The sequence below is a fragment of the Branchiostoma belcheri genome, unplaced genomic scaffold (assembly GCF_001625305.1).
Source record: "Branchiostoma belcheri isolate BF01 breed outbred unplaced genomic scaffold, Haploidv18h27 scaffold16, whole genome shotgun sequence".
Lineage (NCBI taxonomy): Eukaryota > Metazoa > Chordata > Leptocardii > Amphioxiformes > Branchiostomatidae > Branchiostoma > Branchiostoma belcheri.
The window spans coordinates 300727-311560 of NW_017803046.1; the positions used below are offsets into that span (position 1 = coordinate 300727).

The window sequence follows — 10834 nt, forward strand, 5'->3', positions numbered from 1 at the left end:
ATAAACAACGGGCACTTACCGGGGAAGATTGAAGACGAGGTGTTCTGGTGTTAGGGGGCAGATTTCGTAAGGGCAATATTAACATAATCTATGCAGGATTTCTATTAATTAATTTTATCACTAACGGGCCCGTTATTGATTAATAAACGCGCTGGACATTGTAAGCATAAAAACTAAAACAAATTTGAGACTGAAGTAAACAAAAACGACAGCGAACAGTGTCACTGCGATGTGACCCTTGACCTATAATAGGGGACCGTCCATTCTTCAACAAGGCAGGGTGACACGTATTCTTCCGTGCAGCGAGCTTTCGTTGCGCGCAGCGAGGTCGCCGAGGAATCTCTTTCTGTGCAGGCGTGAGGAAGCTCTTGGCAGGCACGACGCAGGTATTCGTGCGCAGACGAGGAAGCTCTTTCTGTGCAGGCGTGAGGAAGCTCTTGGCAGACACGACGCAGGTAGTCTTGCGCAGACGAGGAAGCTCTTTGCAGAGATGACGCAGGTGTGCGCGCAGGCGACGCAGGTGTGCGCGCAGGCGACGCAGGTGTGCGCGCAGGCGACGCAGGTTTGTCCTTGTCGGCCACGGTATGTTACACCTAACCCTGCCTTGAACATCTAACTCTAGACATTGTTTGAAGCTATCTAGCGACAATGCCCCTACTGTACTTGGTGACAGAGAGTTCCACTCTGTGATAATAGTTCTAGGAAAGAATGGATTCTTGAACACCTCAATCCTTGGTTGATAACTGGTACTTGAGTTGGTAGCATGGCTATTTATTCTGGGCTGGTATTAGGCACTTAGTAGTTGGGACGTCCACCAGTTTATTAGTCATTTTGTACATCATGCATAGTGACAGATAATAAGCCATTAAAGGCAACCACTACAATTTCAGGGTGGCAAGACAAAAATATTCTGGATGAGGATATCTGTCTGATATTACTGTACTTGGTGACAGCAAATCAACAAATAAAATACTGTTTCTTTCCGTAGGGTTCCACGCAGAGCGGTTGAGGTGTTGAAGTCTGGACGGTTGGGCGAGCTCCTGCTGCGGTCCTTACAAGTGGATAAAGTCTTCTGGAACACACAAGACCGAGACGAGCTGACCAGATATGTCCACATACTCCATAGAAGGGGCAAAATCCTCGCAGATTACATAGAGGATAAAGACATCGCTTTAGTGGATGATTACTGATTACACATTTTATTATTTCAAATTGCTCCCTTCTACGATATCACGAAAAAAAGGGCCTGTGTAAAGAGGTCAACAAATTCAATCCTAACTTCTCCACGCACGTTTTCAGGCAAAAAGAAAAATTCTCTCCCAAACTCACATGTTACAGAAAAAGTGGGATAATTTTTTTCGTCTTCCTTTGTCTCGGAAAAAGAAGACGAACCCATAAGTTAGTATTAAGTGTCATTTTTTATGTTACACAGTACTTGCAATAAACTTTCACTGATATTGATGTTCCTCACTGAGCAATGAATGAAACGAATACCGAAAACTGACACAATAAAACTGATGAATTTCGAATTCAGCGGACAGTAACTTGAAACCGATCGTGATGCAGGGTTCATAGGGAAAATAATTATTTAAGCATGTTTAGACGTTAAATTTCTCCAAAAAGCCCATTGTCAGAGTTCGCATACTACATTCTACGTTATTTACCAGCAGATGCCACACTTTTCACTAGTTACTAGTATATATATATTACAGGAATATGAACGTAACATGATCTCGCACAATGTACAATTTAATTAGCCAGTTTTACTTCAAAAAGTAATCCACAGAAGTTCTTATTTACCTGTGCAATAAAAAATGTATTCAAACTCAACTCGGACGTCCACAAGTTAATATACTATACTAGTACCAGATAGCAAAAACAAATTAAAGTCATTTGCTTACTACGAAATTATTTAGTTATAATTCTTCTTCTTTGTACTTCTACGGATTATATTATTAAATTGAATTCTTCAACTGATGGGAGATCGTAACGTTCTTGCCACTGACTGCTGTCAGAGAATCTCCGAGTGTGTCATTGGAAGCTAGTGGACGACCCAACATCTGCTTGATAGAGATGGAGCACAACAGTGACCTGAGAACGAGAGTTCCAAGTGCCTTGTGCACGAGATTGAACTGTGGTCTCGCACCACCAAAAACTTTCCCGTGCACCAGCGCCATCTAGCGACAATCCTTGAAATTTCTGCAAACTCTTTGAGAAGGTAAGGACTACATTTTATGTGGTTTATTTCATTAAATCAAAAGAATTATAAGTGTTGCCCAATGTGTTGTATTTCCTTTGTATCAAATAAAACGTATGTTTAAGAAGTGAAAAGTCGGAAAGGAATCCCCCAATATGGCATGACGCAATGACATTATTACAAAATGCATGTAGACTGATGTAACTTGTAAGAGACCATTCTAGAAGCCGAGCGAACGAGTAGGTGTCCTTGTGCGAAGTTGTGTTTACCTCAAGTTGGTTCGACGCAGTACTGGTGTGTTTCTTTCACGACGTGTTGTGAACTGCTGGTAATTGTTCTTCGATATTAACGCCAGGAGCGTTGAAAAGGCCAGGGAAGAGAAAGAAAAGGGGCGAAAGATCTAGGGGAAACGGTGAGTATCATCATGGAGGCAGAAAAGACATGCGAGTTTATTACGCAGCAGATTTCACGGAGATGAAAGAAGTTTTATATGTTACGTAGAGCCTAAAAACATGCTTTCCTGACATGTCAAGACAACAGCAAATTAAATGATACACATGAGGGGGACAAAACATCCCCGTGAACGTATGTTGTTGACATAATTTTGGAAGCCATTTTCGTGCGTATATGGGGGAGGGGGGCATAATTACCTTTGAAAACCGAAGATCTCTTATGATCATCCAATTATTGCACTTAAATCATTGTACACGTACAATGCACAGCCTTTTAGTCGTATACTGCTGGGTTGTATTTACATTATAACGTTATATCTGTTTTGTTGTTTTTTTGTGGCTTCCCCAGACCCATTTTGTTATATCACGGTAAATCAGTATTCTATCGGTATTACCAAGGAGGTTGTCCTAATGGTAAATACCTTGGGTAAATACTATATTTTGGATGTATGGTTAACGTTATATAATGAAGTAATATAATTTTGCAACATTACCCATTACAAAATGCTATTGACTGTTTTGGGCCATTAGCCGCATAATGCTAAGTAGGAATAATGTTACATACACTTGTACTCATAAATGTCCTTGTGTTATGAGGTTACTAAGTAGTTTTCTTACTCTCTGTGTCCTCAGGTAAGAGAAAACAGACATGCTGGTGACCAGGCTGGTAGTCCTGCCCCTGGGGCGGCTGGCCACACAGATCCCGTCCCGAGTGGCCCAGACCACCCCCCTGCGGTCAGCGGGGCTGAGATTCCTGACCGGCTCCCCATTCACGGTCAGGTCCCAGACCATGGCCACGCGGGCTCGAGCCTTCAAGTCACGGGTGGGAGCAAGAGAGGCGGACAGTACTACCTCTGTAGCACGGGGAATGGCAGGTCAGGGTCTCTATTTGACTTCTAACCTTTATAATCATATATGTGTGTGTGTGTATGTTTGTGTGTGTGTGTGTGTGTATGTTTGTGTGTGTGTATGTGTGTGTGTGTGAGTGTCACTCTGTGTGTGTGTGTATGTCACTGTACAAGACATTATATAAAGTAAAGGTTTACTGACATTGAAACATAAGAAGGTGAAAGCCTATACCAGTTGTGTGAAATGGAACCCTAATATATGTACTTATACCCTTAGCAAAAGAAATTACATGTATAATTTAAATCTGTGTATTTGCAGCGATTTCCATTGGCCAGGGGGCAGCAGCAGGCGCGGCCCTGTTCGGCATCGGTGCCCTGTGTTACTACGGACTGGGACTATCCAGTGAACCAGGGGCACTGGAGAAGTCTGTGTAAGTATTGGTGGTAGTCCTGTGTTACTATGGACTGGGACTGTCCAATGAGCCAGGGGCACTGGAGAAGTCTGTGTAAGTATTGGTGGTAGTCCTGTGTTACTATGGACTGGGACTGTCCAGTGAGCCAGGGGCACTGGAGAAGTCTGTGTAAGTATTGGTGGTAGTCCTGTGTTACTATGGACTAGGACTGTCCAGTGAGCCAGGGGCACTGGAGAAGTCTGTGTAAGTATTGGTGGTAGTTCTGTGTTACTATGGACTGGGACTGTCCAGTGAGCCAGGGGCACTGGAGAAGTCTGTGTAAGTATTGGAACAGTAAGGCCACACCAATTTGATTTGTTGGTTCTTGGAATTTTTTCAGAAAGAAGGCATCCAATGCAATTTCAGGACAGCAAAGTAAAAGATATTCTGTGTGAAGAAATCTGTCTGATATTGACAATTACTACAATTTCGTAGCACCCAAAAACAAGCCACATCTCGTACCGCTATACCCCCATGGAGCTAGAAAAGGTCAATCAGCTAAAAAAATTTATTTCCCTTGCAGGGATCCACAAAAAAAAAGGGCTCGGCAGTTTTTTTTCTGGGGTCGGTCTGGAAACACAAAATATTTTTCCTTATGCCTGATTGAATGCCTTCATAAAATCCATCCTGTAATGTTCCCCAGGATGTGGCAGGACTATGTGAAGGCGCGGATCAGGGACACCTACATGTACTTCGGCGGGGGGATCGTGGTGACAGCAGCGACGGCCGCCGCAGTCTTCAGGAGCCCCGCCATGCTCAACCTGGTCGCTAAGAACTCCTGGCTGGTAAACCTCACCTCCAACTTTTATTTTCATTTTTTTATTTGTTTACTTCAGCTTTATTACTGTAACACACAGGTAAACAGACAAGGGAAACCGGAAACTGACCAAATTAATATTGAATAACAAGAGGGCATTATAAGAAATAATAAATACCTACAGAATACACAATAATGATTGTTGTCACAAAAACGTTATGTCCATTAATTGCTGGACATAACAATAAAACTGTTGTAAATGGTGGAAAAACAGTTGCTGGCTAGCACACAGTCAGTATGCGGAAAATGAACACTTGGTCTGTTCCAAATCTTCTTTGTCCACGATGATTTCAGGGCTTGAAATACTGGATGCATGTGCACCTTAATGCACCCAAATTTAGAGCTGTGGACCCAGTTTTTTCCAGTGCACCCAAATATTTTCGAAGGCTTGCGTATGTAAAGATGTATAGTAGTGTACAGCATATTCAAGTGTCAGAAAAATGATTAAAATATAAGTTAAATTCTTAAGAAATGAAACATAATTAGTTTTTGCTGACATTCTATTCGATGTGTTTTATATTATATGGTGCAACCAAAATAATTTTTGTGCACCCAATTTTTTATGTTGGATGCACAGGTGCACCTGTTCCCAAAACTGAATTTCGATCCCTGTTTCTTGTTGCAGGCCATCGGAGCCACTTTCGCAGCGATCATCGGAACCAACATGATCACCCACTCCATTCCCTACTCCCCAGGCTTCGGGGCTAAGCAGCTGGCCTGGCTGACACACGCGGCAGTGATGGGGGCCGTGGTCGCACCCCTGTGTTTCATCGGGGGACCCATCCTGATGCGAGCAGCCTGGTACACTGCCGGGATCGTGGGAGGTAAGCATAGCGCAAGCGTACCTCTATATTTATTTCTTAAAATTCTATTCACATAGATTTGTGAGCATTGGATAGAAGCGTAACATAACATGCTTATAGTTAAACGGATCCTTTGCTTTAACATGAAACATTTAAAAAACACCCATTTGCCTGCAGTTCCATACCAAGTCTACAGGTGGTGCTGTTTAACTTTATCCATTCATGGTGATCAACCTAACCACATACTACTAGTGAGTAAACCACTGCAAATTTGGTACCAAAAGAGTACCTCAACAAATAAAATTCACACTTAAACTTAACGCATCAACCTGAGTTGGGTCCATAAGTCCAAGTTTACCTTTGACTTTGAAGTGTTTGCAAATTGCGGTTAAAAAGGACACATACGCACATTTTCAGATATGTTCAAGGACTGGTGTGTTTGCTCATTATGTAAATCTTTTTAGGAATGTAGACAGGTCAGGGCTTATGTATGTAACAAAATTTTCCTGTACCACAGAGGGTGGTTTGCTGTCCCTACCTAAGGCCACACCAATTTAATTTCTTGGTTAACGGATTCACCGCTTCATTTTTTTCAGATTTGCAAATAAAAATAAAAATCCAGAATCAACTGCAAAATGCTCATATTTTGCCCTGAACAGTGGAAAACAGACCTTTTCATCCTAGTTGTTACAGTTATTCCATCTTTCAATGCAATGGTATCATTAAAAGTTCATAATTCATTGTTTAAATTTTGAACCAGCCTGGTGTGTTGACTTCATGGCTCCTATCGTACCATTTTGGGCCAAAATACGATGCCTAGGCCTGTTTTTATTTTTATTTTTTTTTCGCCCGCCCGCTCCATTATTTTTCTAGAAAAATCCGTTAACCAAGAAATTAAATTGGTGTGGCCTAATGGTACAAATTTTAGGTACAGGCACAGGTACAGGTACACGGGTTTAGGTACAGGTGCAGACCTGAAACTGTACCTGAGTGATTCAACAATTAACAATTGTTCTTCTGAACTCCTTTCATAATGACAGAAACATGAATAAACTTGACAGTCAAGTGTAAGTTTTTGTTTATGGAGAATTCCTACACAAAACATGGGTAAAACTAAGATGTTTTAGTTTTCATCTCCAACCCTGCAACACAGTACCTGACCAAAGTGACATCTAGAGGAAGCATAGCTAATATGGAACAGATCTTTCAGGGTAGTTAACACTGTCAGTCTGTAACACGAAGGCTGTCCTTACTTTGGGACCCATGGGGAACCAGCTATTTACACATTTTAGGTCACAAATAGGCATATAATTAGTGTGAAATTGTTTAGGTACAGTACCAGTACTGAGTGATTAGGTGTTTCGAAACTGTACCAGGTCCTTATCAATTTTACAGAGTACTGGTACACAGCTCTAGTGTGACACCTGTTGTGAAATGTTTTTATTGTTAGGTGCAACGTCACTTGACATCTTGGGGAGATTTATGTTTCATGGTCCATCTTCCTTAGTACTCAAAGTTCTCTAATGACAGCAAAAAAAGCATATTACATTGTCCTAAATGTAGGTTGAATCAGCCATAGTTATTTTTAGCTTATCTTTGACCTTGGTCAGAGGTCATTTTGGTGACCTAAACAGGACAATAATCTAATTAACTGTCAGGCTGTGATTGGTTAAAGTACCCTGTGGTGATATTTGGTGCCTGAAGATTGTAGTTCAATTAAACTCTTTGCCCATTGTTCCATTCATGCTGAGGACAAAACACACATTCAAGTCTCTCTAACTTAGCAGGTATTTTAATGCTACATCATCTGTTACAAACGTCTTTGAAATCCAAAATATAACTGCTCATATGCAGTTGTTAAAGTAGTAAAATAATGTAATATTTTGACGTTCAAGAAAAAAAAGCGATATGTGACCGGCGCCGCAACTGTGTCCTGACTTTGCCGTGAAACTATAATGGTTGCTTCATTTCTCCACGTGGCTGCCCCCTACCCGTGGACAGCAACATGGCAGGCAACTTCGCAACTCTACACACTACGTATACCAATGGCCTACTGGAACTAAATGATGAACTAGTCCTGTCTCTGCAATGACCATTGAATGAACTGTAGTCTATTACACCAAATAGCACAATTAGAAACTGTATTACTACTACAACTACTTGATATCTGTTGAACAATGCATACATGTCTTACTTAATATAATACTTTAATTTGCCTTGATTTAAATGTGTCAGTCAAATGATAAACAAAGATTTCACTTGTGAAAGGTGAATTCATATACATGTAATTTGAAAACAAATTATTGTACCCATCACAGTGTTAACCTATAGCTAGCTCACTCTTCTGTTGTTGTCTCTGTACATGTATCTGCATTTCCACCAATACTGGGACTTGACAAGTACCTCACTTTTTTTAAAGCGTCACCAGTTGTACTTGATGAAAAAATGAATCAATCGGACCACTAAAAGGGTAATGAGTATCCAGCTGTTTGCTCACTCCTAAAAGCCCGTGGTTTGGGTCAGGGAAGTACGCATGCCTATCTCTGCTGCCAATCTTGTACATAGTCATTGGTCAACACAAATGTAAGCTTAGCAAGCATTCCAACCATTAGTTCTTATGACGTACACGGCTTACCGTGATTGAGAGGCCACTGAACTAAATTACTAAACGGTAGGTAGGTGTTCATGAGCTAATAGTGCTCCTGTTGAGGTTATTGTGATGTATTGCCATTGAGAATTGGTACACTGTATTTTGTAATGTATCTAATCACAGCATGGTAACATAATGTAGCAGTGTTTTAGGCAGTCTGAATTTTTTTCCGTCATCTCAATTTTGTTTGACGTAACATCATGATGATCATCGAAGGCGCAAGGCATCACTCCAGAGAGGAGATAATCCTTGAAATTTCACTCTGAATCACTTATATTTCCTGCATTTTGAGGGGCAAATTTTCCTGAGGGGCAGATTTTTGCCCGTCAAAGATGACGGATTGGGCAAAATTTTGTCTGTCATAATTAAGGGGCAAAATCCAGTTAAACAATGGAAAGATGGAAGGATGCTTCCTTTAAAACCTTCATGTACAACCAAGTGTAAGACATACAATGTACTGTAGATGAATTTAGTTCTTGTGAAGAATTGTTACCAAGCTCTTATAACTTTTTTAACCATGAACTGATCTTGCAGCGGATGTGATGTACATGTAATAGTGTTTGATAATTGTTGAATGGAACAAAGCTGTAAAGAGTAATTTATGCCTGTTAACTATTTCAAGACCAGGGTGTTGCACTTGGGCCAATTTTTCAAATTTTGTATTTTTCCACTCTCAATACCTAAAGTTGTACCACAAGTGGTACCATGCACAAGGCAAAGTGGCTACTTTATATGTTTCAGTCTTTCAGAACATTGAGTTTTCACATAGTATGTACTCATAGCTTTTACTACTAGTACATGTACAGTATATTGTATTAATAAGCCATTTTAGACTTTTCTACAGACACTACACATTTTCTTGGACCAGAAAAGCAGGCAATTGTAAACCATCTGGCATTAAAATCCAAAGTACAAGCAACATAAAGACACTAATGTTGTTGTGTTTCAGGTCTGTCAGCTGTTGCAGTGTGTGCTCCGAGTGAGAAGTTCCTGAACATGGGCGGACCACTGGCCATCGGGTTGGGTGTTGTCTTCATGGCTTCCATTGGTTAGTATGTTGTACTAATTATACTGTCACATAGCCAGGTATAACATAGTGAAGATTTCAGGAGTAACTACCCTCCCGAAAGCTCGAATTAAAGTTTATCTGTGTTGGTAAAATCCATAAATTTGGTTCCAACAAAAAATTGAGGGTCCAATTTAGGTCTGGATTCAGGTCCAGAAGTTTCAGTCCCGGACTTAAAAGTCCCAGGCCTCGAAATTAAGTTTTCTAAAAATAAATTTCAATTGTCTCAAAGTAGGATGAACTATCCGAACCTGGTTTTTGGGAAGTATTGTATGACTTCAACTTGAAGTCAACTTTATGTTGCTTATGTTCACTCCCAGGCGCACTATAATTGCAGAGTAGACGGAAAATTGGGGGGACTTTTCTGGATCCAAAAGCTGGGACGTGTGCCTGATAAACAAAAGAAGGGCTGACATTCTGATGTTGGTTATTTTTCTATTGTCCCAAAAATGTCCCAAAGTGTCATTTTAGTTTTCCCAGCCTAAATTTTAGTGGTCAGTAGCCATTGGACCACCTTTAATTTTGAGTCCTGAAGTCCAGACCTAAACCCATTTCTTCATTTTGTAGCACAGATTTTGCAATCTTTGGAAGATTTTAGGTGCTTTGGAACGAAAAGGGGATGCATGTGGCATGTTTTTTTTTTTAATAAGTCCAGAATTGGTTCTTGACTTTTAGATTTTTTTTGGACTTGAAGTCTGGAATTGGTCCAGCGAGCCAGTACACAGCCCTAGTCAACATTTATTAATACAAAATCTAAATATTTCATGGAGGTTTGAATTCTAGTTTTTCCCTGTGTTTGTGTAGGAAACATGTTCATCCCCCCGACGGGAGCCCTGGGTCTGGGCCTGTACTCCATCAGCATGTACGGTGGACTCATCCTGTTTGGAGCCTTCCTGCTGTACGACACGCAGCACATCATCAGGAAAGCAGAGACCTACCCCCTCTACGCCGCTCGACCTTACGACCCTGTCAATGCGTGAGTCCATTCCTTCCCTAGATGTTTGAAAAGTTCAATACAAAATCTGTCTATGACAATCACTTGAGATCTTTATTTGCAATCAGATAACAGATTCATGTACAGATACATATTCATTATACAGATTCATGTACAGATACAGATTTTCCGAGTATGATGACCATGTCAGTCCCTACACCTGTGAGGAGGGTTGACAGATTGACCTGGATTTGTTCAAGATGGATAAGGCCATGTTGATTTGATTATATGGATGACATCCGCGCGCGCATGAATTTTCGGCCGTTTCCAAAAAAAAAAAGTTTTCAACCATACTGTAAATCGTCCAAAACAGTTGCAAAATGAGCAAAAATATACCATAAGTTACAAAAAAAAATTCATAAAAACTATACCAATGTCGTAGAATGCCGAAATCAAACGAAAAAAGACGAAATTGTAAAGAAATGAACTTGAAGACTAGATTATTCGCCAAACCATATTCTGTGCCATTTGCTCAACCCTCATGACCACGTAGATTTCATAATGAAAAGAACTTTTTTTTTGCAAAACTTTTTTTTTATTCGCACGCGCGCATCA

The 10834-nt window shown here is 40.6% G+C and overlaps 2 protein-coding genes across 5 annotated transcripts in view; both read left to right on the forward strand.

Moving 5' to 3' along the window:
• The window catches only part of LOC109466060 (protein FAM198B-like), a 9372-nt gene extending 7471 nt beyond the window's left edge, over positions 1 to 1901 (forward strand). The window contains exon 2 of the mRNA XM_019763662.1: positions 989 to 1901. Coding sequence (XP_019619221.1) covers positions 989 to 1190 — 202 coding nt within the window. The 3' untranslated portion in view covers positions 1191 to 1901. The remainder of the gene's footprint in view (positions 1 to 988) is intronic.
• Positions 1902 to 2370: 469 nt separating this feature from the next.
• Positions 2371 to 10834, forward strand: part of LOC109466058 (growth hormone-inducible transmembrane protein-like) — a 10992-nt gene continuing 2528 nt past the window's right edge. Inside the window, exons 1-7 of one of the 4 annotated variants that reach the window (XM_019763654.1) lie at positions 2371 to 2609; positions 3283 to 3524; positions 3817 to 3928; positions 4593 to 4734; positions 5392 to 5590; positions 9169 to 9267; positions 10090 to 10261. In XM_019763654.1, coding sequence (XP_019619213.1) covers positions 3299 to 3524; positions 3817 to 3928; positions 4593 to 4734; positions 5392 to 5590; positions 9169 to 9267; positions 10090 to 10261 — 950 coding nt within the window. In that variant the 5' untranslated portion in view covers positions 2371 to 2609; positions 3283 to 3298. Of the gene's footprint in view, positions 2610 to 3282; positions 3525 to 3816; positions 3929 to 4021; positions 4079 to 4592; positions 4735 to 5391; positions 5591 to 9168; positions 9268 to 10089; positions 10266 to 10834 lie in introns of those variants that run through there. The other 3 variants (XM_019763658.1, XM_019763655.1, XM_019763653.1) reach the window with 3 other exon arrangements.